The 27,686-nt window shown below is 48.7% G+C and overlaps 1 protein-coding gene across 1 annotated transcript in view; it reads right to left on the bottom strand.

Moving 5' to 3' along the window:
- Window positions 1-1,332: 1,332 nt before the first annotated feature.
- LOC144121282 (uncharacterized) overlaps window positions 1,333-27,686 on the bottom strand; it is a 31,258-nt gene continuing 4,904 nt past the window's right edge. The window contains exons 3-16 of the mRNA XM_077654400.1: window positions 26,928-27,044; window positions 18,865-19,035; window positions 18,193-18,246; window positions 16,427-16,480; window positions 16,175-16,240; window positions 13,313-13,468; window positions 12,910-13,038; window positions 8,971-9,258; window positions 6,740-6,793; window positions 6,565-6,645; window positions 6,256-6,342; window positions 5,571-5,904; window positions 2,888-3,041; window positions 1,333-2,288 (exon numbers count right to left, since the gene is read on the bottom strand). Of these exons, the coding sequence (XP_077510526.1) occupies window positions 1,962-2,288; window positions 2,888-3,041; window positions 5,571-5,904; window positions 6,256-6,342; window positions 6,565-6,645; window positions 6,740-6,793; window positions 8,971-9,258; window positions 12,910-13,038; window positions 13,313-13,468; window positions 16,175-16,240; window positions 16,427-16,480; window positions 18,193-18,246; window positions 18,865-19,035; window positions 26,928-27,044 (2,072 nt within the window). The 3' untranslated portion in view covers window positions 1,333-1,961. The remainder of the gene's footprint in view (window positions 2,289-2,887; window positions 3,042-5,570; window positions 5,905-6,255; window positions 6,343-6,564; window positions 6,646-6,739; window positions 6,794-8,970; window positions 9,259-12,909; window positions 13,039-13,312; window positions 13,469-16,174; window positions 16,241-16,426; window positions 16,481-18,192; window positions 18,247-18,864; window positions 19,036-26,927; window positions 27,045-27,686) is intronic.

Here is a 27,686-nt window from a genome sequence, read left to right on the forward strand (position 1 = left end):
CGCCTGCATTCCACCACCGACCCGTATTCTACAATATACAGATTCCACACAGGTAGTTCGGGCTCTACGGCGCGCAGCCAGTCCCTTGGACATCGTTGGCGATGTGTGCAACATTTTCCATGCTCCATCTGAGCTGTGTGGGCTCGACGCCCTGTGCACCACCTTAGGCAAGTTAGCAATGCGTCCCATCCACTGCGGGTGACGTACCCGCTGCCTACACTGAAGCTATCCGCAGGAGACGCCGTACTGCCTGAACAGTACTTTCTCCGGCGCTCCACGCGTGCTTTCATTCCACTGCGTAGATCAAACCTTCCAGGCGCTTTCACTCACCGTGAGGAGGCAGCGTTTCGAAGAATCCGGGTGGGAGCTACACTGATGCCAGCGGTCAGGGCCTCCTGGACATCGTAGTCTTCTCTTCCGGCCTGCCCCTTCCGCTGCGCTCCCGCTACAGGGGCAACGCTAAATCACTTTTCGGTAACTGCCCCGGACTTCGGGCGGCACGCAAGCTGCACCTCGGCAGCTAGGGTTAGCTCCTAGCAGAAAGTATCAGGCACAAGAATGTGGACGCATGGGCCCCAAGGCCGGACTTTCTCGGCATTTCTAGCCGACACAGGTCTGTATATGTACCGTCTTTGCCAAAAACAACTAAGCAGCTGCGACGCAGCGAAAGAGAGCTCTCAGCCGGGCGGCGGCGCTGCCCGCTGCTCCCCGACTGCGAGTGCAAACAGGATGACGCAAGCCCGCGCTGTCGCCCTCCTCCTTTGGATGATAAGAAGTAAGCGGGCGAGCAGTTTCGCGCCTTTGGGGTACTGTCGTACTGAGCGAGGGCGCAGGCTTACGTCAGCCAGTTTACACTCGCAGCCGGGGAACAGCGGCCGGCGGCGCAGCCGTCTCTCGGCTGCAAGCCAGTTCCGGCCGCCGGCGCGGCTGCTCGGTTAGTTTCGGCAAAGACGGTACTTTTGACTGTGTTATGCCGAAGGGCGCATTTGCGCAACCAAAAAAAAAAATAAGAGCACACAGTTTTCTCCTCAGCTAGCGCCCTTCCGCAAGAATTGGGCGAACGCCTTTCAGACGCCACCTCTTTGGGAAAGATTTCAGGCTCAGTGCAATCCCGAACCGCGGCGGCAGCACTTTCATGCAGGTGAAACGCAAAAGGCGTCCCTGTGACGCGCGTCATCAGTGCACGTTAAAGAATACCAGGTGGTTGAAATTTGCCCGGAGCCCTCCACTACGGCGCCTCCTCCACCATTCCACTCTTCCTTATTTCCCTTCTTCTCACGGCGCTGTTCAGGTTTCCACCGAGAAGCGAGAAAGCTACTGAATTTTTCTTTTCCTGAAAACCAATTTTATTGACGGATGATATTTTCGTTCCTAAGCGAGTTCCTTGATGACATAAGTGATATAAGACAATGGCATTAAAAGCGGTGGCCTCGCTGAGACAGGGGCTAGTTATTTCTACATGCGCACGCATCATTCGACAGCATCGATCGTCGTTCGAAGGGTGAAGTTACAGTGCCTGACTAATGTAGCATGATCGCGAAGAAAATAAAGTCACTGATGAACACAACTGCTATCGGTAACATTTCTCTTTCCCTTCTCGCAGTTGATAGTGGCCACATGACCACTGCAGTTTCTGAAAGGAAAAAGTTTTCCCTTTTTGTCCCCTAGCCTTTTTCACCATTCTCCGTGCCAAGCTGAGTTGATCGAGGTGTATTCATTCGCGTTCTCTGAGTAATGTAAAAAAAAGGGACGGGGAAAAGCGGACAATTTTGCTATTCGGATTCAATATTGAACGGAAGAGCAGATTTCAGTGGAATAAATCTTATTCATGTTTGTTCTCGATTTGGCAGATCTCTTTAATCATGGATTCCTTCCTCTGCTTCTCTTGAACGACCGATGAAGCCGCCTACAATACAAGGGCACGGCCCCGATCAGGGAACCGTCGCCAGGCAGCGAGAGGTTCAGGTCTTCGACTGAGCCGCCTCGGTGGCGTTGAAGAGCAGCGGGTAGAGGAGCTGGTTGCCGCTGTCGGTGGTGTAGAGGGACGCGTCGCCCGGGTTGTACGCCAGGAAGGTGGTGTTGCCGAACGGGTTGCTGAAGTTGAGCCTCGGCGCGTCCGTGAGCAGAGCGCCGGCGTACAGGTCGTAGGCGAGCCCCACCTCGGTGCTGTGCTCGCTCAGGCTGTTCACCGCGTACAGCACACCGCACACCACAAACAGGTGCGCCACCTGCCGGTGGTCAATTGTCAGGTTCCAGATGTACTCCGGTCGGAGGCTCTCCTCGTGGACCTGTGGAGGAAGGCAAGAGACGTCCATGCCACATGCTTATTGATCGGTTGCTTGCTTGCTTAATTGATTGATTGATTGATTGATTGATTGATTGATTGATTGATTGATTGATTGATTGATTGATTGATTGATTGATTGATTGATTGATTGATTGATTGATTGATTGATTAATTGATTGATTGATACGTGCGCAATCGTAATTGGTTTGCAGAAGCTAGGAGGTATGCGCCGCCCGTGATGTATAGCACCTGGTTGCTGCCTCCATGCTGATAGTAGCTATCTGTGGCGCCTTCTAACTCTAGCGCCCTCTATCACTGCCGCTTCATCACCCAATTATGTCGGAGAAGCGAGGTGCCTGGAAGTTTTGATTGTTGTTTCTCCTGCCCTTGCACGCCCTTCTTAAGCCCGAACGCTTTATATGCGTCCATTCACACTCGACTGGAATATTCGACGGTAGCGCTCATTTCGTCACCTATCTCCTACTCGTGCTAACAGAGTTCTCTGAGAGCGACACGCAGTGAGGTACGTGCACTGTAGTATGACACCTGCAGGTCGTAGTCAAGGGAAGGCAGCAGCGGGGTGTGAGAGAAAAACCTTACCTTCAGTATCATGGTGTTGTTGGACCTGCGGCTCGAGTAACTGAGCCACAGACCGTTCTCGTCGGCCAAGATGTTGACGTAGTTCCTCTGCGCCTCGTAGAGGTAGCTGCCGTTGCGGTACACGGCGTCGTCCAGCTTCAACCGCGCTGCCACCCTGAGAATTTTGAGCACACCTTAGGAATGCGCGTTGTGTTCGCAGTTCAAGAAAGTATCGTTAACTCCCATCGCGAACATTCCTCCGAGATAAACGCAAAGCTTGCTTTCTAATGTAAAGTGAGCAAAGCAAAAGAGCAAATCAGTAAGCAGGTAACAGGCATTGATAAGGTTTGGGCAAAGCTAGACAGAGACGAAGAATGTGGGTACAAACAAGCGTGGACTGAGGATGTACTTATCATTCGGGATGACAATGCTTACACACCAAAGCCCACGCTGAGCGCGTGTGAGTCAGAATACTGCCTGCCTCTTGTTATTCATTCTTGTCCAATCGTCCAGTTCTTATTTACCTCAGGCGATATTATTACCCTCGGTAAAGCAATGCGATTTCACGACCATGAAAATTAAGCGAAGAGTAAATTATTCATTGCTCTGCCTTTTCTGGTGACATGAAGACTTTGCTATCTCGAATGCGGTTTGGTCTCGATGGCGAAACAGCCTGAAACTAACTAAAAACACGGAGCTCAACCACACTTCCGACATAGCAGTGACAACGGCAAACTAGGAGTAGACTTGAGAGCACTCCTCTTCCTTTGTCTTCGCCTTGCATATGAAGGAATTAAACAGCCATTGAACCGAGGAAAGAATAAAGGAATGTTTTTATTTTTATTTGTGGTGTTGATCAGTGGAAAGTTACAGCGTAATCATTCTTATACCTGGAAGATAATAGCTTAGTACATGACGCCGGAGAGGTCCGAACCCACGACCTCTGCACTTCGCGCACGGTGCGCTACCAACTGAGCAACGGCGGTCGGAGTTCAATCTTCTGCTTTCCAGTGTATTTGAGTTGCGGGCAGCCTGACCTTAAGAGTGTTCACTAGCGCCCCACCCAACCATAGCGGCGGATGTCGAATGCCCTGTCATATCACAAGTGCCATGTGGAACGTGATCGAACTGTGTGGGCGGAAGCTGCGCCAGCGCTGGGGAACACTCTCAAGATTAGGCTACACGCAGCTCAGGTACACTCGAAAGTATATTAGACAGGCATCGCCGTTGCTGAGATGGTCGAGCACCGTGCGTGAAATGCCGAAATGCGGAGGTCGTGGGCGGAGCCATGCGGTTGTTTTCCTTCCTAACCAGCCATCCTTTGTAAATAGTTTGTGTATATTACCTCTCCCAATATCCTCTCTTCCTGTCCTCTCACCTCTTTCATTTCCTTTCTCCGAAATTCTAGAGGCCCGTGTACTGTGTGATGTCAGTGCACGTTAAAGAACCCCAGGTGGTCGAAATTTCCGAAGCCCTTCACTACGGCGTCTCTCATAACCTGAGTCGCTTTGGGACGTTAAGCCCCCATGAACCTAAACCTCATTTCCTTTCTCCATTCTGCCTGCTATCCTTTATTTCCGCTGCCCCAGTTCAAGTGCTTCAGTATCGATGGCAGATGCCGGAGCTAGCAGAAATCTTATCCTTCCTGTTTATTATCCTTTTAATAAGCCACTGCTACTAGAGACTGCTTACACTTTAATTTCCATTGATCAACACCAAACATAAAAACAAAAACATCCCCTATTCTTTCTTAGGTTCGGTGGTTGTTGGGTTCCTTAATATGTGTGCCATAAAGAGCCCCTCAGTTCCTTACCCTTGTCCTAGCCTTGATGATGATGATCGAGAATTTTTATGGCGCAAGGGCTTCTGCAGCCAAAGAGCGCCATGGCACAAGGTATTTTCGTTTGCTCAAGGTGGGGTCCAAGACCCATTTCCCAAACATTTCAACCTGTATAAGCCCAGCACCAGGCCAGGGGAAGCTTGTACCCATTGTATCACCGGTGGATACCCGGCAGCGCTAGGGATCGAACCTCGCACCTTTGTCCTAGCCTTGTGTGCCCTAGCCTTGTTGCCGAGCTGAATTCAAGAGGGTAATACACCAAGTATCCTAAAGAGTTAGAATACTAAAGATATGTAGTACACAGGGCAGATGCTCTCAGGTCATAAACAGTAGCTCGGCAAAATCTGTAAAGAGTAAACTATTAAATACTAGGCATCTTTCGAGTACTCACATATGCCTATAGGACATAAACTTGGAGGTTGGTTAACGAAAAGGCTTGAAATTAAGTTGAGGACGACGCAGCAAGCTATGAAAAGGGAGCGGACGCAGCTAACTTTAAGATACACGAAGAGTGAATCGGGCAACAAACATGGATTAGTGATATTCTAACTTAAATCGAGAATAAAAAATGGGCACGGGCAGGACTTGCAACGCAGAGGGAAGGTAAGCGATGATCCCTTGGAGTAACGACGGACAATTCCAAAAGAAGGTAAATCTAGCAGGGGGCGGTAGAGAGTTAGATGGGCGCATTCCATTATGATATGTGCGAGGATACGGTGGCCGCATCTGGTGCAGGAGACGACCATTTTGAGCTCAATGTGAGAGGCTTTCGTCCTGTAGAGGACTTAGGTGTGGTGACGATACTGGTGATCTCAAATGAACAGTCTTCCCTCGCTCATAGATCGGCACTATTAAGGTACTCACTTGAGCGGGTCCCCGCTGCCTCGTGCCGCCAGCGGCACCCGGACCACATAGTTGGTGTCGTTCTGGTGGTAGTAAAGCGACCCATTGTACAGTATCTGACCGTTGCCGTGGAAGGGCGCAGGGAGGCGCAGCGTGCGGTAGCCCGTGCCACTCTGGAAAGCCGCCTTGGAGGGGAACTCGAGCAGCGAGGTGCTGTCCAGCTCGTTGGCTACGTAGAAGGTGTTGGGGTCGTATGGTGTGCTCTCGCGCATCCAGTTGCTGAACGCGCCGCCGGGCTTTCGGTTCAGGACGGGCTTGCCGATGCGCTCGATCACTCGACGCGTCACCAGGCACTCTGGGACGAGACGGTTGGAAAGGGTCTATACGCAAGTAACTTGACACCTTTCCTGAGGTGTGCTCACATTGCATCTACCTGATTAAGTTTTGAAGATTGATGCAGGTTCCCTTTGAATGGTTCACTCATTTTTCATCTTACTCTGTAAGGTTTTCCATCATCGCTAATATCTGCGAGGGCACTTGGAAACGATTTTAAGGGAAAGGCTTCGGCTTCTACTGTTTTCTGACGGCGAGGTTCAGGGGTCCACCAAAAAAAAAGGAAAGTAAGTTGGCGCGCATTCCCTTTCTTCAGAAACTCTCGCCGATTTCATCCTTAAACTCTGTTTTCTTTTTCTTTTAGAACTCTTACCCTGATTCCGAGGTCTCCTGGCCAGCCAGTTAGTCCTGTTAACGGTGCTGTCGACGTTCTGAACGTTGATGATGTCAGTCAGCGTCCCTGTAAGATATCAAAGAGTGAAATAATTAATAATGTGTTGTCTGTTCTGCAATATAAATGCTAGAATTTTTATTATCGTGATCCTGCATTGGTTGTTTTTCACGAGTTTCTTCCCGTTAAGGCTACTAGTTATTTGAGTTCTTGCATTCCAGTCTATCTTATTCTCACTGGGAGGGAAGTTACAAATCCTGAAAAGAATGCACAGAGCAGTGGAGCACTCGCCTGGTCCGCAAGTCTTCAGCCGAGCGCTGGTGCATTCCGGACACCGCCTGCAGTCGCCCAAGGTCTGCTTGGTCGGTGGCGCTGCAAAACGCAAAGATTCATTGGCAGCCTCCGGGCAGCTGAAGTCGTCAGCGTCAGCTGCCCGTACACGCGAACGCCGGACCGGCGTACTTACCGTGCCCAGCAGTCCTCTCCGAATCGTCGAATTCCTCGGTCCTTTCATCCTCACCTGTAAGACACACGAAAGGCAGTGAGTTTTCTGAACCTTCTTCAAGAAATCTGTTCAGCTTCTAAGGCGAGGTAACCATGCAGTTTTTGGACAATAAACTTTCATCTCATCTGACCTGATTTGATTTGATTTAATGGAATAGCTATTTTCGTGCCAAAGTGGCAGTGTGGACTATGAGGCACACCGTATTTATGGACTCCGGTATAACTGCAACCACCTCAGCTCCTTCATGAGCACCGAGTCATAGTGCACAGGCATTTCCCAACTTCACCATGCTTTCAAAGCGGCCAGCTGGCCAGTAGAGATCCCGCAAACTTGGACTCACCAAGTACCACAGCCGCTTTGCCACCGCAGCGGGTATGTACAGGTCTCATGAAAGCGAGCAACTGTATTTGGCACAAAAACACGAATACTTTAGTTCTTTCTCGAGTAAACTTCGGCATAACTTTTGGACATTATATGCCAAAAGGAACACCAGTTTATGAAAAAATAGGATGTAGGCTTGTCACAGGCAATTACGGAGTGATCAATAATTTAATGTTTAGACTTTGTTTCCCGCAGTGTTAGAGGAACCTGTACTTATATTATAGATGACGGACAAAATACGTTTCGGTGTTCATTGCAAGCGACGTTTTTGAGAACGGAATGTGCCTGTTTTTAGGATCCTTCTTTTGATGATACCTGTGGAGGGCAGGATGACAGTGAAAGTCCCAAGTAAGTGGACATCTTCCGGTCAGCTTTTCTGTCTTTTCCTTCGTGTTATTCCCTCTCTTCCTTTTCAGGTCGAGTATCGGTTAATATGCGGTCAGACTAACGTCTCCGGTCATCTTTAATGCCCGCATACGGCGCCTTTGATTTCTACGTTTACTTATTTTGTTGCAATGTGCTCAACTGGTCTCACGGAGTTATCAATTGGGCGCCAAGCCTGCCCTCTATTTCGAACTGTAGCCCATCACCCGAGCTCCGACTCGTTTCCTTTAAAACGATCCAGCAACAAAGCAACAAAGAGCCCGCAGCCGTCAAGCATGAATAAACTAATTCTAAGACAAAATACTCAATTCTCCTCTGATACGCCTCTTGTTTAACACATTAAATACCTTCCAAATGCCGCATTGAAGGCAATAACAAATAGCGAAGTCACAATAGATCTTAATACTCTCGCCCGCCGTTTATGTCTTCCTTTCGAGTATTATCAATTTCTGGAAACTCTGAACGCCTCAAAGCTGATGACTCCTCTTCACCAAAGCTGTAATGCTGTATTATTGTTACATTATCTTCTTCATTGACAGCTGCATTGTCTGGTTCTTTTTTCCCAGTTTGTTCGCTCATATGTACGTTCTGTCAAGTCGCCCAAACCTGGATGCCAGTGAGTGAATGCCACACTATTTGCCCACACTAAGTCCAAAGTGAAAAGAATAAAACTGAGCAACTCTTGCCACACATGATTCTCTCTCTCGCTCTGCCTGCGTGGATACATGTCTGTGAGTCAGTCAATTATGCGCGTTTTGCGCTCGGGAACCACGAAGCTTCAAGAAGGCAGAAATATCCCTGCTTTGCAGTGAGATATAAGTACAATAAGAACTTATAAGACAGGGGAAGCTCTATCGAGGCAGAAACCAAAATCATTCTGTAACTACCGTATGCTACGTGCAGCCTAAAAGAACCTTACGTGTTGTCAAGCAGTCGTTAATTACCAGCACATGCATCTTTAGTTGTGCAAGTTCTTCAGGCTTTGTGACGTGTGCTTATGTTGCTGTTTCTTGCTTGTATTTCTCCACATTATTTGGTTGCAGTACTCTAAATAGTTCAGCGTAGCTTCCCGCATTTGTACTTCACTCTCGGGAAACAACTGTATACATAATCCTATCGAATTAGGTTAGAATTATGGAGACTTATCATTATCGAGATTTATCATCGCTCAAGTCCGATTAAATTTCTCTTCCATGCACCCTAGTGAGTTCTTCTGCGAGGCTGTTGCACGCCTTGGGAATAGAAAAGAAGCGAGGCGCTAGAGAAAATATGTGCATGCTGGAGAAAAAAAGGTTTTTTTTGTCAAATCACATACCCGGTGCAAGTGAGGTAACCCCACTGAACAAAGAAATGGGATTAGACCAGATTGGGTGCTAATATTTCAGTGCTAATGAGGCAACAAATAGGGAATGGTGGCTCATACGCACTGTAGACGGTGAGCGATCCGATGGCTTGTCCTAAGGCGTTCTTGCTAACGCAGTGGTAGAGGCCGAGGTCCTGCGTCTCCACGTCGGTCACGTTGAGCGTCATGAGGGTTGTGTAACCGCGGTCCACCTCTCGCACCCGGTACTTGGGGCCGTCCTCGAGGAAGCGACCCGAGCGCAGTGTCCACGTGTTCACGGCCGCCGGGAAGGATTCGATGATGCACTCGAGCAGCGCCCAGCCGCCCACTTTTGTCGCCACCGACCACTGCTTGATGCGCACGAAGGGCGGGACTGGTGATGCACGCAGAGTGAAACGGAATTGTTTTTTTTAGATTTAGTTCACTGAATGGCACGTCAGTGTACGTTATAAAGAAAAAATTTGAGGCAACGCCACGTAATGTTACGCGAACAAAAGCGTCAGCTGCAAGTTGGAGGGGTATGTTGAAGACAAACCCCTTGAAGGGATTCCTGTCATGTTGCGTCGTTCTAATGGACAACAGCCAGCAGGCCAGGTAACCCTGATGTGTGATCAGGTAACTTGGGGCGGATGATGACACTGAGATCTTGGCGTGGTTTAACTGTCCCTGAAAAGCTGATGCTTAAAAAAATTGTGGTACAGAAAGAGAGCCCTAGATAAAGGCACAGCAATAGGATTTCTTTCCCCAAGTGAATATATATTCATAGGCCGATGCAACAACAAATCCAGGTAAACCATATCGAGTGAATTACGTAGCGTTCGACTCATATGCCTCTGCGAAGAGAATATGATCGGGGCAAAGTTAGGTGACGAAATTCGGATGAAAATAGAGACAACCTTAGCAATTCGCCACAACATACGTGAAAAGTGCATACATCTGCAGCTGCGCAAGTCGGTATTGGCGATAAGGGACAAACAAAGTTATTACGAGGAAGTAACAGGCTCCTAAATATGAGGGCTTAGGCGAACTACAGTAGTAATGAACTACCAGAAACTGTAAGGCATCGCTAGCATGAAAGCGACCATCAAGGATTTCGATATTGAACGGGATAAAATCCTTCTACGTAGGTGGGACAGTACAAAAGCAATTAACCGAGGGTCACCACCACATCTCTATTTTTTCTTGAGTTGGGGCTTGAAAGGTGAGTACGGTGCACTGGAAGGTCACTTAGTAGTTTATGGCTAACAAAGACTATCTAGGTTTTAAGGGTCATCACCGCCAGGCGAGACGGGTCCGGACGCTCGCCCTTGAGCGGGAGCAATTAAGCGTAGCGCATGGTCAGGCGCGTACGCGAGTAGCAGGCGCCACGGCGACTCCGACGCGCAAGGACGTTGTATGCTCTGCGAGAACGGGGCGGCTTAACGAAACGTAGCCGCACAAAACGGATGCCGCCGCACGTTACAAGGCAGCAACGACATGATTAGCGCCACTTTCCAGATTTTGAGGGACGCCTGTCAACAGTCGTCACGAAGACCAGTAGTTTGTTACCCGCGGTAGTGGCGGCTCGGGTGAGATCGATAATTTCCCTAACGCTGGGAAACGCCAGGGTCACAAATTTTCAGGAAGCCGGCGACACGTGAAAGTGGTTTTGATGCATTTTCATGTGTTTCTCTTTTTACATGGTAAGGGGCAGAGTTTAAGTTATACTGTGTAAGTGTGGGGCGTGGTACGTAAACCTAGTGGGCCAATCATTTTGAGGGCCCATTCCCGGAATCATTCCCGGAATGCCATTTTCTTAAAGCAATTTTGATGTTCTTTTCGTGTAGTGTATTTTAGGGATAGGGCTTTGAACTTGCAGAACTGGAAGGCGTGCCATGCAGTTTGTAAACCAACCATGTGTTAGTATGTTTTGATTGGGTTGTGAAAAATGTGGGCTAGCTCCGAGATCATTAAGAACGGGCCCCGGAGCCTGGAAAATTGTTCTGGGCTACGGTCAGATGTAATGCATATTCGGCTATGCCGAGTAGGGGTCTCCCCTAGTGTTAGCCAGTTCCGTTGGCCGTTTAAATTGTCTCTTGTTCATCAACTTGTATGTAATGTAAATTTCTGTATATAAACCTTTAAGTCGTACTCCCTTAATACCTGCACCTTAATTCGTCGCAAGACCGTCTCTGACGGGGCACCCCTGGTGCGAAGAAGATAAGCAACTCAAGCAGGACCAACAACTTTACTTAGTAACTAAGTTTATGGTTTATTGGGCTTTAACGTCCCAAAGCGACTCGGGCTATGAGGGACGCCGTAGTGGAGGGCTCCGTAAATTTCGACCACCTGGGGTTCTTTAACGTGCACTGACATTGCACAGTACATGGGCCTCTAGAATATCGCCTCCTTCGAAATTCGACCGCCGCAGCTGGGGTCGAACGCGTGTATTTCAGGTCAGCAGCTGAGCGCCATAATCACTGAGTCACCGCTGCGGCTGGTAACTTAGTAGTACCCCTTTAAGGGCGAACCGCAAGAACAACATAAGACAAGACGAAAGTCGCACTACTCTTACGAAAAATTTTTTAGACAGTCTATATACTTTTCATAAAGTTTTCTCAATAAATTTTATAGACTTTCTATAGACAAATACTATAGACTAGTTTGTAGACAATACAAATTTTATGGACAGTCTACAGGCAATCTTCAGATTTGTGGCCGTACACGTTTAGTGCATTTTTTCTGCTGGCAGTCTATCGACTGTGAATAGTCAAAAGGAAATTCCTATAAAAAAGCAATATAGTCAAAAAATTCTATACAAAATCATTAGGACATTTTTATAAGAGAAGGGACAAGCTTCCTTTCTGCACTCGTCTCCCGGTTTTCTCTAGTTAGCTATTTTCTTTCGTGCGTGGTTCATCTTACCCGAGAGAATATAAAGGCGACCTCATATCCGCATACCTTCAGAACCCTCATTTTAGTTTTCCTCACATACTCGCTTTTCGACTAGCTTTCCTATCCAGTCCGCCGCTCTAGAAGCACGGTACCACCAATGACCCTCTCCTTGGATGGCGCGTTTCGCAGTGGCTGCCGCAGATGGACTGTGCACCATTCCTCTCCTTACGCCATACACCCTCCCTCCTCCTTCGATGGTAATCATTCTTCGGACGGTTCCCATGGTAACCACCGCCGGTTGCGCATTTCAACGGTCTCACCATACCTTTTTCCTTCCACGGTAGCCGTCCTTCTCATCGTTCCATGCTATCTATTGTCCGGGCGGTTCCCGCGGCGACCATCCTCCGCATGCATCACGCTATGTCTTGTTCCTGCCACAATGACCATCCTCATGTTGGGAACACCTCCGCTCTCGCCACACCCTCCTCCTTACCCGGTAGCCACCTTCCGGACGGTTCCCGTGGCAAACACCCTCCGATTACACATTCCTACGCTCACGCCATACCATCCTTCTTTTGAGATAACCCTTCTCCTCCTTCCCGAGCAGCAGCCCTCCGGCTGGTTTTCGTGACAGCCACTTTAATCACATGTCAATGTCATGCTTAACAAAGCATAACCTCGATAAACAATGCAAACCAATGTGACAGTGCTAGCGTACCTAATTCGCATTTGGCCTAACGCCTAACTACGTGAATCGACCCTAATGCTAATCATCCATCTGTTGGGAATTCCCCCACTCTAGCAATACCCTCGTGTTCCTTCGGTAATGAGCCACCGGTTGCACACCCCTCCATTCAAGTCATACCCTCCTCCTTCCATCGTAAACCCCCTCCGAATGGTTCCCATGGCAACGCAGCCACCGGTTACGCCGACGACTGCGGATTACTACTACGACGACGACGACGCGAAACCAGGAACGGTCTTTTAACATCTGTCGCTGTAAAAGCCAGACTCCCATCTACAGCATTTGAAATGAATCGCTATGTAGAGAATATGGTGATGAATGAAGGACATTTAAAGCAGGAGTGTCAAGTATGGCCAAAGAATGCCAACTGCACGGCAGGTAATCGTGATAAGTATGTATACCTACAGGTGACCTCCAGGAGGACCTCCTTGGTAGCTTCCACTGGCACGCCGTTGGAGGCTGTGCAGAAGTAGCGCCCCATTTCTTCCCTTGTCACATGCGTCAGGTTCAGCAGGCCATCCTTGACAAGAGACTCTGAAAGAGACCAGGCAGCAAGACATGATCCTGTGGAAAACCGCTGTGTACCCATCAGCACTGGGGATCGAACACTGCGCCTCCCGTATATGAGTCGGATGCTCGAACGACTAAGTACACTGTTGCGGTCAGTTTCATACACTGCTCCCCATTTAGGCTTGGTCCTGTCGATTGGTTAGGTTAGATTACATCAGATTAGGCGCAGTCTGTCCTAAGGAGCACTCTGACTGCCGTCGTTTCAAGCATCTCCGACATCCGCCAGGTGCCAACTGACCGTGGAAACGTTCCCCGTAGATGGGCCTGCCGTTCTCCCTCCTCCAGGTGATGATGGGTTCCGGCTGACCCGTGGCCGCACAGTGGAGCCGTACGTTCTCCCCCTCACGGATGGTCACAGTCTGCACTGTGTGTGCGTCCACGATGGCCGGCGGAACTGCGAGGTGACATTCACACAGGGCGATAACGAGCTGCGATTAGAAGAAATCGAAAAGAGCCTCAGAGAGAAAAGCTACTGAGCTCGAAAGTTCAGGAAGGCAGATGGAGGAAAAAACGGGGGGGGGGGGGGGGGGGGGGGGGGGGAATTGACGGGCTGTGAACGGAGGAGACACACAGTAACTGCGAATTTATCGTTTTTACGGCGACAAGCTGTTAATGCTTAGGTCAAAGCTAAGGCAATGTAGCCCATACACAGTCCCCGTTTTTCGTTCTTCTGAGGAGAAGCAAGGGACTTGAACGTGTCCAGCATGAAGGTACTTAAAATGTAAGAGCTACCGAAAAGTGGAAGCTTTCAACGCACGGTTTCTCGTCCCACAAGCCGCGATTACGACGGTAGTAAAGAACTGTCACGGCCGAAAATAGATATTCTGCTGCACTAAGAAACACGTTGGAATGACGACTCCTCAACTGTAAGTCCTGTAAGACATACCTGCATGGTGCAACTTTAGTACAGCCTTATACCACTAACCTATTTTAAGAAAAAGGAAAACAATGCAAAGAGGTATGTTTATTGACCCTGCGCTGTATCAGATAACTGTTTTTTCAATATAATCGTTACTTACGAGGCGACTATGAGATATTTTTTTCTTAGCACTAAGTTTGCAGTTACATATATGAACGACTATCTCTCTTTCAGATTTTGTGACCAAGAATTACGGGAAGCCATAAGGCTTCAAGTGAATTGCGATTTTGACAATGGATCTGTGCCAAGGCCATGGACGATAAGTCTCTGGCTCGCCGCTGCTGGCTGCATATATAGAGTGAAAACAAGCTACAGCTTAATCGCGAGCTGTAAAAGGCAGGCAGTGTGACTTTACGCTCGACGCCGCCGTTCCGACGAGCGAGCGGTACTCGGAAGTCGAAGCGCACTTTACGCCAGCACACGCTGCCTTAGCGCAGTTTTATGGAGCGCAACGCATTTCGCTGCGTAAAGGCGCCTGCCTGCTCGACGTTCAGGTAACAAGAGGAAGGGAAAAGGAATTCCCGCTTAGAATTTTCATCTGCCGATGTTTCGGCATGCCATGGTCGGGGCCAAGGCAACCGAACCACGCATACACAACGGGTTCTTTAGACCATGAACGCGTGCGAGCGTAGCCAAAACGCCGCATGATGCCCTTCAGCCAATACGGAGGCTCCAACTGTGTGTTCGGAACCCCTGGAGGCGGAAGAAAAGGGAGCGGAAGCGGCATAGCAGTCAAACGGGCGGTGCATTCGATTTGCAACTCAGCCGAGTGGTCGTTCACGCGAAGCCGTAAAACAACTCACCGCCTGCGCCACTCACAGACTCCTCAGCGAGTTTTCGGAATCCACAACGACTCTCTGGAGAGTGAAACTCAAAACGCACCCGCGAGCGCTTTCGCGGATCCGTTTCGCCTGATCGCAGGCGCACGCGACAATAGAACTTCAGGCTACGGCGCCAAAGTTTCGCTTTCTCCGGTTTTTTTTGTTTGTTTCTTCTGCGAGCGTCTCCCAGGAATATTTTGCTGCGTCGCGAAGGCCTAACGATTTAAACGCGCAACACCCACTGTTGCACCTTACGCTGCTGGAATATCTGTAATTCTCTCTTTATTTTTGTTCGCTCTCTCATTCTCTTTAAATTCATTCCTCAAGACAGACGCAGATGAGAGAAAACACCGTACGCTCGCAAGAAGTTATTTCGCTTGTAACGGATTTAGGCGCAAGTTGACGCGTAGAGACTATAAAAGGAAACGGTCTGTTTTTTTGTTGTTGTTGTTGTTTTTGCTGTTGTTTGATCCTATCCTAAACCCGCAGCGTTAAAAGAGTATAGACACCATACTTTTGGGTGAGTGTTTTCTTGTTTGTAATGATCCGTAAGACATTATCATAGATGGATTACCACCTGGTATTCTCCTAGGACTGCTAAATAATTTATAATCGCATTTCTTTCTCGTGCTCTTTCGGTTTCGGTTTTAAAAGCCGAATGAGAACTGTGACGTCAACGTGTGCTTACAGGTCACGTGAGATATGCAAAAACTGCCATATGATCGCTGCTTACACATTCGTTGCCATTCCGGCTCTTGAGGAAATTTGGCTTCAGCACTGCAGTAAATTAAAACGATGAAGCAGCGATTATATGGACGATTTTCCATGCCTCACGTGAAAAAAAAAGCACTCTGACGTCACAGCCATCATTCGGATGTTGGCACCGAAACCGAAACAGGATGACAGAAAAAACTCGATTATAAATCATTTAGCTTTTGTCGGCGAATATTACCTTGTGATTCATGCGTATCAGTGTCTCCCGCATCATTGTAGAGAAGAAAACATGCCGCCAAAATTAGGCGTCTATACTCCTTTAAAATATTGCTCACCTGCCTTTTTACGGTCCACTATCCGTCATCCGCCACTTCAATGTGCAAAGCTCCCACGCATCTCGGCTTTCAATGCGGATGATCGTAGAGCAACATAGCAATAACGAGACATGTACTTTGTCTTTTGAGGTTGCTTGGAGGACACGAAACCTAAGCCCAGTGACTTCTTTCCTATTGAAATCAAATCCATAGGTCCCACCTGGTAACACAGCAGCTGGGTGCCGCATCTTGCTATACCACGGTACACAAACGCAGCAGTGCTTGGGGCAGATTGGAATAAATGCGCCGGCACAGGGCTGCTGGGGACTTACTGAGCAACTCTTCCGTCTTGAACGGGGGTGTGACGTTCACCGCCCATGCGCTGATGCCAGGAATGCCTGTAAAAATTGATCAATTTCTGTCCTTTCTCAGCCCTTTAGAATGAGTCACTAAGCACATGCGATACTATATACACTGACATTTTTTCTCTTACTCTTCACCACTTATTGAAGGAGCATGAAATCACTCTACCTATATACACATGCAGTTCTTAAAACAAACACAAACAAAAAAGGCATACGCACCCGGTGTTCCCGGCTGGCCTGGCAGCCCTCTCTTTCCTCGAGGCCCTGGAACGCCTGCGATATTCATGAAATGAAGTGAAGGTGACTGCGATTCTCTCTGCAAGCAAGCAAGCTAGCAAAAGACTTGAAAAAACTACTGCCTACACTTGAGAAGTGTCTACTTTTTTATAAAATTAAAGCAACTCAACTAATGCAACCTTAGTAGACATCCTGATTTTACAGCAGGCACGGTTGTGCATTAATTACTCAAGTCGTAATCAGACTGACACAAGAAATGCATGAAATACGGGGAAAAACGAATAGATTAATCAATAAATTGTCAGTTGCTCTGGCAATCAATGAAGCAATGAATATGCTCAGTACGAAACTTTCTTCTAAGGACTTCTAAGGAATTGAGTGGTTAGGAAAGTAGGATCTATAACAGTGACCAGTTTCATCTCATTCTTATTATCTTATTTCGTCTCCTCTTGCGTTCTAGTGTTCGTTTCTAAATAGAAGTTACGGATTAGCTCGTTATAAAGTAGGTGGATAATCCAGCCTTATTATCCAGCAATCCACCAAGAACGTGGCGCTATTTTTTTATACGAGTAATAAAAACTTCCAAAAATCTTTGAAATTTTAGTTGGCAAAGCACAAAAGCCTATCTAGCTAAGCCATTTCTTTAGGCTATTTGGTACGATCGGAGGCACACAAAGCGCCCGCGCACAAAGAAAGACAAAACTGCACAATAGCTACAGGAGAAAGCAATATGTGTCATCTTTCATTGTCTTCTTGGTGTTTCTGTGCACGCTGCTAATGTATTTGGCTATGCAGGTGGCACGAAACGTGAGAACAACGTTCGGTAGACCTCCAAGCATATCATTCCTTTTTTAACTCCCTCATGTGCGGTCCGGTAAAATTCAAGGCAAAAGTTATGAAGTTCCAGCACTTAATCATTCCTGGCCCCTAAATTTCAGAGGTGAAAGAATCTGGCAGGTTTCTTTCGAAACATATTCCCACCGTAAATGAACATAACTAAATTGGACTAATTTCTTTTTGTCCAAAAAAAAAGAGATAAAACTGCCCACCCGTACTCATGCTCAAACAATAAATGAACACCCAAATCGAAAATCATTCCATCAACTGTGACGTATCACTACGCCCGTTGAAATTCTAGGTTGCGTCGTTCTTGCTGTGAGCGATCTTATAACAGGTCCTGTGCATCTTTGACAGAGGTGCACCTCGGAACTTCTGTACTTGGCTTTTTGAGAAATATGGTAGGAAATCCGGTTTGCGTGAGAATCTGGCAATCTAATTCTGTTCTGCGAGCAGAAACAACTTTTCGCATTTCGAAAATTCGTATCGTAAGTGGTGTACAGGGCATAAAAAGCGGAGAAGTGCATACTTCAAGCAAACAAGGGAATGTGCTTCTGAGAAGACAGTCCTGCAATGCATCTGCTTCATTACTCCTTTCGTCTGCCTTCTTTCAACTGCCTCAATACTGACGCTAAGGGCGAAGCCAAATAGGCTCGTGCATGAGGAACCAGAATTAGTACGATGGGGTATACGTACCACTGGGGGCAAAAGTAACAGACCCCCACCCCTTCAAGTTCCGAACCGTGCCAATTTGCATACAGGCGCCACTTGACAAAGCACAGTCTCGACAACGGAAGTGTTTTGTCAGGTGGCGCCCCAACACAATATGGCACGGGCCAGAACTTGGAGGGGAGGGGGGGGGGGTTCGTTTGCCCCCGATGGTATTTCAGAGATGCTCCTTCATCGCTCACCTCCTGCTCCTTTTGTTCCTGGAGGTCCCTGGGGTCCCGGGATGCCATCCTTTCCTTTTAAACAGCAGAAAAAGCACGATAAGCTACCTCTTTCTATTTGTATGAATTTTTTCTATTTTGTCGTCTGCCTTTCTGCCCAAAGAGCCTTCGTATTCTCTGTATTAATGTAAACATTCCGAAGCAATTTTGTTATTGTGTACTCGAGTAACCAACGCTAGTGTAGCCTCTCGCCGGAATGCAACTAACGCGGCGATGGTCATGGTATTTGCCTTCTCGTGTCATGTTAAGCTGTCGTCCATCCAAGTTACCTGTCCAGTTTACCTTGTAGCCATGCTCGACGGAAATGTTTGCATGACTGAGACCTAGTATACGCTTAGACTGTTTGACTACGGGAAAAATTCGAATAAACGTACACTAATGGGAAATATCTGCATGCAACTATTTAAATCTCCTAACCCCGAACACCTTCCGCCACCTAATGACGTGTTTTCAAGGTTCCCTCCGAAATAATTCGGGCTTAAGTAAAAGAAACGGGTCCACACAGCCACGCCACATGACATCCAGATCCTGAATAACAGCAGTTTTGACAACGCTGGTGCGTTGCGCCACAATCAAACGATTAACTTAAAACTGATGGTGCCAGAAAACACCAGTGCAGGAAGCCTCTCTGACCGTTAACTCCATCGGTGCCGTTCCGGCCCGGAATGCCGTCTTTGCCGTCCTTGCCGTCAGTACCGGGCCGCCCGTCTGGCCCTTGAGGTCCCGGAATGCCGTCCAGGCCGGGCTGTCCTGGAAGACCGTCCCGTCCGTCCAGGCCTGCAGCTCCGGTCTCACCCATTGAGCCTGCGCCGTTTAAGAATCACTTGCGTATTCCTGCTCTTGCGTTACTCAGCGTTAATGACTTTCGGTTGGTAAGGACTAAGTCGCGGGTCCGATTTCCGGCTGGGGCTGCAGAATTTTGCATTCTGATGCAGTCGAAGACTAACAAAAAAAACGCTCGTGTAGTGAGTTTTAGAGCGCAGCTTTTAAGCTCCCGTTCGAATACTAATTTTAAGTGTTGCACATACTAAGTGTCATGAATACAGAGCTAAGTATACCAAGTGTTGCGAATACTAACTCTTCAGAGCCCACCATGATGACTGGACATAATTCTGTCAGTTCCATCCGCATGTCAGTAGATGGCGAAGCCGCATCTGAACCACCGCTAGGCCTTCTGGATAGCGAACGCCGGCACTTCCCTTTGTGCTTCGACGCTCGACGGCAACGGCGGTGCGGCTGCCTGTTTGGTCATCCTCCTCACTCGATTCAGAGGTTCACGACGCCCGGCGCTTCTGGAGAGGCTCGTCGGCAGAAACCACTTCATCAGCCACCGGAGCAGGGGCCTTTTCCGGAAGCTGCTGCTCAGGAATGGCCACAGGAGTTGAAATGCCCGCAGCGGCACAAGCATGGTCTTCAGGAACGGGGACTTGTTCCTAAATGGCAGCTTGACACGGCCTTTCATCCAGTGATTGCGCTGCATCATCTTCCACCTTTCCCTCGGACGCGATAGGAGCCTGTCGTTTGTCAACAGCCGGCGGAATGACACTGGACGACTCGGCCACGATGGTGGCAGGAAGATCTCCGGTCGCGTCGAGTACTTCCGTGGCGTCCATGCTGCGTTCTTGCAAGGGGTCATCAGATGGCCGGACGCGATGCCGCAGCTTGTGCACAAATGCCACCACACAGCCCTCGGCTGTGGCCGAAGCGCCGGTAATCCTCACGGCGTGGCGTTCGACGAACGTGCCCAACGCAATTGCAGGGGATACAGAGGGGTGGGCGTTCAGAGATAAGTACAAGGCTCTGCACGCCACACGCAGTCAGCAGATGTGGAACATTAGCAACGCTGATCCCTTCGCAAGAGACAAAGTAATATCGCGGCTGAGTGTCCTCATTTGCTCCATGTCTGCAACTTTCCAGTTTTCTCCGGAAATCGTCTTCACTTTCCCGCACACCTAAAGTACTTCGCCTATAAAGGCATCTTCCAAGCGTTCAGGAAGTCACGGGAGTTTAATCTTAACCTTCTTTGGTTCCAGGTCTATACGACAACGCAGCGGCAGCTCTTGACCAACAAGTCACCATATAAGATGAGCTTTTCTTTAGACTGTCAATTTGCAGGACATCATCCAGACATGAGACATCTGGAATTGTCCGGTGGGATTAATCTCTTTTAGAGCCACACCTGCAAGGCATCCCTGAAGTCTTGAGCATGGTACGGGTGTCCGGCGATGTCGGCATGCAGGGAAACGGAGTCAACGACGAGCTTAACAGTTGGATGATGGGGGAGCACAATACGATAATCATTTCATTTCTGTCGGCGATAACCTAAGCAGAACCTCGGCCAGAGGCCGATCGAACTTCTGTTGCAGCAGAAGAAAGGAAGGAAGGAAGGCCTCAGACGTTGCTGGCACATACCCACTACGGGGGAGTGGCCAAGACACAGGCGGTTAATTGCTGGATACAGGAAAGTTAACATCGAGGAACGCTACCAAAAGGAACGGCGTCTTCGTCTTTCTATCGCCGCAACCGCCCACGCCTCGTGTTGTTGTTTGCCTCGCGTTAAACTGCAGCACACTCTCGCCCTTTGCATTGCACATCGTCGTCTTCTTCAAGTAATGCTGCTACCGGACTAATATACACATTCTCGCGCGCAGTGCATTGCGCATCGTCGTCTTCATGAAATAATGCTCAAGCATCCGTCTCGCATTCGGGAGGTGCTGGGTTCGATCCCCAGTGCCACCGGGTGCCCACCGGTTTTTTAAAAAATGATAATAATAATAATTGGTTTTTGTGGAAAGGAAATTGCGCAGTATGTCTCATATATCGTCGGTTTTTAAAGGGTACAAGATTTCCCCTGGCCTGGTGCTCGGCTCTTCTAGAATGAGATGCTTGGGAAAGGCGTCTTGGACCAAACCGTTGCTTTCACGGATCAGAGATAAGTTCCGCCGTCCAGCAACCCTAAATCCGCCTCGTGCGGCACTTTCAAGGCTCACACAGTGTTGGGATTTGAAGACGCGAGCTCCTTTCCCACGCCATGCACCCTAAAAATCCGATCACCAGGCCGGGGAACGGCTTGTATCCATTACAGCATGAGCGGTGGGTAACCGGCTGCAGTGGGAGTCGAACCCACCACCTTGGAATCAATCTGCAGACCTTAACAATCCCGTACCTCAGCTCCATTGTGTGATGATGGGTTACATTCATAAATCCATTAACTATTATCGCAAGCACAGGGTGAACAGCGTACGCAGAACGCGCATCGACGTGCATCGTTTAACAAGCAGTTCTTTTCATCATCGTTTAATGCACTCTCCTTTAAAACTGGAATGAAACAAATTCCAAGCCATATCTCTTTCCTCTGCAGTCCTACAGTGGGAGCAGTGTCACTCTTTTCGAGTAACAATCGCATCACGGTCATCGACGTGTTCGCATCCCTGATTTGAAGCTCTTCGCTCACGTATCGCTCTCCATCAAAGTTGTCCGCTGCGGTAGAGTGTGATCGTCTGCTCCACTTGTGACTCTTTTCCCGACGAGGTTGGCCGCGGACAACTTTCGAAGGTTATCGCTATTCTGGTCACCTGCGTCGTGCAGCCGTATGGCTAAACTACTGAAAGAATGCTTCCTCGATGCACCCGTGCACAGATGGGGGACCCCAAAAGCACGCTTGAAATGGCAGTCATTCTGGCATGCAACCGAGATATCACCCAACCACGAGAGGTAACGTCCGTATGGACAAACCAACTCGTCCTTTCAGACGACTCGCCGTGCTGCACCACATGAGAAAACGGGCTGCTCACTTGATTTTTTTTTTCTGCTTCTTAGAGGTACCGCTGTATGGTTATGCTCTGCGAGGGTGCTCCGACGAAGAACTCAAACCAAAGCAGGTCAGGTCTAAAAACCCGTGTTTGCGCCGATATGAAACCTCCCGAGGCGCTCCAAGTTCTTCAACTTTCTTTTCCCATATGCTCCCTAGGAGTTACCTTATCGCTTTCATCTCTTCAAGTTCCCCTCCCAAAAATGTCTGCGTTCTTCTATTCTATTGCCGATGGCATCCTAATACTCTTACAGAAGACAAGATTTTATCTCTTGTTGGGGTGACGGGCTCCCGGACCCACCTTATGGCCAAAATCTTCGCTACTTGCCAGCTCATAGTTTTGTTGTTGTTTTTTGTCTCATTCTTTTCTTCTTTCTTGTTCGCCTTCTTGCCATTACGCTGGCGTATTTCAAAAAAAAAAGAAGTTGGGGGCCCCGAGATCCATCGGAACGGAAAACAATCATTCTGGTCTCGTTCGTTGCGATAGCCGCGGCCGGCATCAGAACCCCCAGTGTCCTGCGGGTACGGCGAGCCCGAAATGTGATTTCGGGAGGAATTCAGCTTCGAGGGGGGAGAGGCCCCGGGAGCAGCAGCACATGCGGGCCGCGGTACACAGAGAAATCCATACCACGATTCTCACATCACCGCCGCCGTGACGCTAAAGCATCTTCTTCAATATCGACTCGGGGGGCGAAGTCGTGGGTTATCGCAATTATGAGCATGGCGTGTGGCGACGTCTGCGCGTCTTTTGTTCCTTGTGTAGTAGCGTACGAAGGGAATGACAAATTCGCAATACGGACTAGACTGTTTGCGAAAATGACCGCTGTGCACTCTTTTTGGAGCATTCATCAGAGAACTTTGCAGAAGTTTGTTAGTTCTGAGTCTGTGGCTTTAACTGGTACCCCAGGTAAGCGCCGTCAACATCGCTGGATGCCGCATACAGAAACTTCCGTGCATCCGGATTCAAATAATGCTTTCAGGAAGAAAAAAATATAAATAACGCTGCAGGCCGACATCTTTCGGCTTTTCGGGGTACTTTAGTTCGGAGCACTGTCGGGTGCCGGAACCATAGAACTTAATTCACACAAAATAATGATCGCGCCGCCTGTTGGACCTGGCATGCGCTAATGAACCCGCATTCTCGAAGGGATCCCACCAGAATGTTGCAAATACGGTACACGCGGGCGAAACTGGCTCGTCAGCGGGGATCGTTCCCTGCGGACGGACACCGGTGGCTTCCACCGCATGCCAACGCTGCCTGGCGTGCGTGGTCTGCCCGCATCAACCCCCCCCCCCCCCCTTCCTTTAAATGGGCCGCCATGAAACAGGAGAGCGTCGCGTCACGTAGAGCACATCGAGGCCGTCGGCGTAGAATGGAAACTGGACGCCGCCGAGACCGCGTTGTGCATCGAAGGCCATTCAAGCGGCCGATAAGGTCGTTCCCATTCGGCCAGCGTGGCTGCCTGTAGTGCACCAACGATCCGACGCTGCTCGGACCGCGGGCCGAAACACGGAAAGGCACTTGATGCTGCGCGGTGAACGCACATACACAATACTCAGCACGTGCGCCTTATGGAAGTGCCCGGTGTGGGCTGGTGGGCCGTTTTTTTTTTTTGGCTCACAGCTTTATTTTTTATCATCGTCTCCTGCTGGCTGCCTCGAGATGCATCATTTCCTTTAGTTGCTTTATACTCTCGACGGAAGTTCACTCCAGATATTACTCTTGGCAGTGAGAGTGGGGGTAATAACCAGGCGGGGAAATCCCCTGAAAAGCTTCAGTAAATAACAAACTTCGCCCAAGTAAACAACCAATACTGGGAGAGTAACCGGAAATGACGCCATTGAGTGGGACTTAGCCCTGCTGACGATAAGCTCTGTAGAGGGCGAACGGATCGGCGCCACTACTGCAAGGCCAGACGCTACCTTCGACTTGCGAGTTGTGGCTCTTGTGTTTCTTACGAAAACTTCTCACAACAGAAACACTGTTTACGCGAAGGCTATGGTGAACGCGCACGAAGAAAATTTATTTATTTATTTATTTATTTATTTTCAATACCTCAAATACCCCATTAGGGTGTTGTTTTACATGACGGGCACACAATTTCGGCAGGCGTTTTCCAATAAAGTCTGCAGATTATTTTTTTAAGAAATACAAAAATTAAAAAGGCCGTTTTGTAACGAGTCATGGGTGCGATTCGTTCGGAACGCATCATGCTTTGTCCCTGTTCGGTATCACAGCTCACGGCAGAATGCTCATTTGGAAGTTTAACACTGAAGTGCTTTGTCTTGTTGTCAAGGGGAATAAATCAGGAGCGCACGGGTGATGTGTATAAACAGTTGCATGCACGCAACGTAACAGCAATGCGAATGCAAGAAAACAGGCATTCAGTTCGCATAACTGGGGGCTGAACTTTGCAATATCCGTGCACTTTCCAAAGACAAAAGAGCGGTAGTTGCCAGACTTTTCGTTTTCTATTATTCTATAGATTCCCCACGGTTCACCGTTGAAACGAACGTACTCGGTCTCTTGTGGTTGCGTGACATAACGTAGCATCACGCGCACTTCATCTTGTTGGCTGGCTTTATGATTTGCCTCACAATCACAAGAGCGCGCTGCTGATATTTCTAATGCACTGTATTTCTGTGCGACGCGCCTCCCTTGAGGTAGAGCATCGTTAGGCACAAAAAACAATAAACGGGATTCTTATGAGATACTTATATTGCTTCGGCTCTATAAATGCTTATGAAATGGAAAGCTTATAAAGGAGAAGAAAGAGTACAATCGTAACAACTCAAGTGCTCATTGCGAACGCTTGAGTACGTCTCATAGCTTTCACTTGAGTCGCGACAATTTGTGACAAGGTGCATTGGACATAGTGATAGAGTATAGTACGGTGATAGGATGGTAGTGCAGAGTATCGGCTACAGTTAGGCATAGTGCAGTTCATAGGCACCCCTTCCTTCTTTCTAGGTCATCACTCGATATTAAAGTTTCTAGAACCCACACGCTCGGCCGCCGTGGCATATCTGTAGTCAGAATTTTCTGTCCTCTAATCTTTCGGTCTTTCTGGTGGGTGCTGCGTGCAGAAAAAGTTCTTTGATCACATCAGTCATCAAGCACTCAAGTGCGCCTTACTTTCTAGTCCAGTCACTTGCTGGCCCATGATCAGGCACGTTGAGTCGACCGAAGGTAATGCAAGATAATGCCACCTGCCTCAGAAATCGATGCGATGAGTACTAGGGAAGCTCACTCACGATCCTCAGCTCCTAGTGCGTAAGTTCGCGAGTCCAGAACGTTTATATCGTAGACTTCCGAAAACCAGCAAGATCTGCTCAAGCAACAGTAAAGACAAAATGCTTTCTTAGCAGTGAAACGTTCGCCATGGATATAGGTCGTTGTAACTGCACATCCCTCAAGCAAGAGACTATAGCGCAGAGTAGACAGGACACAGAAGAAACGAACAACACGTCTACTCTGTCTACTCTGCGCTATAGTCTCTTACTTGATCATGCACCAACAAGCTCAAAAAGCCACGCTTTTGCACATCCCTGACTGAAGTGGCCTTGCGAAGTAAAAGTCGGAGGGGACAGCTCGCCTTAACAATACGATGTGATAGCGTTAATGGTTAAATGCCTATATATGCGGAATTAGTCATTCTAGACTTTACATTCATATGTCCCTGGGAGTGCTCATACCACTCCTGGCGCAATGGTACAGCGGTTAAGTGATGCACTACTGCCCTGAGATAGCAGGTGCTGCCTCCGATGGGGTTTGTGCGACACAGCAATCTACTAATCACTAATTTAACTGCCACCTACCGCAATGATCAATTTGCTAACAGTCGGGTGGGCAGGTTGTGAGGACGCCACAAGGTGACGCGATCTAGGTGACTCCACCAGGTTCGTTCTTCGGGTATTTTTCTATCATAACGCTGTCGACGCCGACGACGCTGGATTTTGTGCAGAGCAGAAGCCTTGTGTCGTTGCGTTAAAAACCGCCCGGCAACGGGAGAGCGCTTAGCTATCACGTTCTCGAACTTCTCTTTATTTGCTCCGGCCCGCATCATCAAACCTATAGTCGGAGACAAGTCAAGAAGGCAGCGGCGAATGCCGCTCAAAAGAGGCCCCCCAGCCAATGCCGTCGACCGGTTTTGATGACGTCACGGTTGCAATGTAGCAGAGGCTAGGCAGGAAAGAAGAGGAGGCGGGCTATAGGGGCTCGGAGGGGAGAAGGGAGTAATTTGGAGAGAGGGCGCAGGGTCACATAGTGATGAGGGGACCACTCCGCATGGCACAGACACAAAGGACCATCTCCATCTCTCCCTTGCCTAGCCTCTGCTGCATTGCCATAAAAAGTTGTCCGCGAGTATATGTCGTGAAATCCCAGGTGACTGGCAAGTGTCACCGTAAAATTCTATTAACCGCGGCGTCACTGTATCGATATGTAGCGGGTTACGCGAGTTACTCTGTGGTCGTTGATCAGACCCACGGTGTATAAAAGGAAGCACAACGCAATAAAGGTGGTCCTTCCCATGTCAGTCACAGTGTCAGCGTCTTGTAGATAGCAAACAACTCGCGCCGCGATTCACGCAAGCCTCGTGCTCAACCGTCAGAAGCATCCTAGGTAATAAAAAAAAATATATGCGACGTGAACAACAGAACAATAACCGACCTATGTTCCGGATGTGGCTTCAGTTTCTCATGGCCAGTGTGCTTGGAGAGGCGTCACTACATCATAAGTTCATAACCAATCTTCTGGATGAAAAGTCAGTGCCTCACGACCAGCGTGCTGGGTGACGTTTCAGTGCTTGACGACCAATGTGCTCGGAGGAGTGTCAGTGGCTCATTCTCCTACACACGTTACTGTTCTGCTGAGCAAACTCACCTTTGTCTCCTTTCAGTCCCGGAGGCCCGACGGGCCCGACGGGTCCAGGGATTCCTGGCAATCCCGGCAGTCCCCTCAGCCCCATGTCACCTTTCTCCCCGGGATAGCCCGGAATGCCTGCACTTGAGAGAGCGCACCGTCAGCATCAGCGAGATGCACGAAGTCATGTGACGGGCACCCACTGCCACGATCACTCAATACTGCTGATGTTATTGCACCTGTTCTTTGTCGGTTCACAAAAGCATATATCAGCCAGCCTATAGCAGCAACTGCCAGATCAGAGGCATTTCTTGCAGGCTGATGCTTGGCAGATGAGGCTTCCGCTTTGCCGTCACTTCCGCTGCTTAAAGCATTTTCTCCTTTGTTTGGTCGGGCGTGACACAGCTAGTGGACAGAAATAGCTGGTGAGTTGGCAAGTATTCCGAATGCCACAAAATAAATCTCTTTCTATTTCTCGGGTAAGCCTCGAGCGCCGGCAACACATCTTAATCACCTAAGCAGGTGTAATTAAAGGCTAACTATCTCATCTGCCTGTTCAGAACAAGCAGCCTCTGGCTCTCGAGGAACATGCACCATCATCCTTGCCCTTTCTGTGTAAAAAGGAACTTAATTTCGCTGTCAGTGTCAAGGTTCGCAAAAAAGCCGACGCACATAAGGCTTAGCTTCCTTCTATATTAGCAACAAAAAACATAGAAGACATGAAGAGCCGAGTGATCCATGTGTCCAAAAGGTCCTTAGTGCCAATGATCACGGATTCGA

This window comes from Amblyomma americanum, chromosome 2 (assembly GCF_052857255.1).
Source record: "Amblyomma americanum isolate KBUSLIRL-KWMA chromosome 2, ASM5285725v1, whole genome shotgun sequence".
Classification (NCBI taxonomy): Eukaryota; Metazoa; Arthropoda; class Arachnida; order Ixodida; family Ixodidae; genus Amblyomma; species Amblyomma americanum.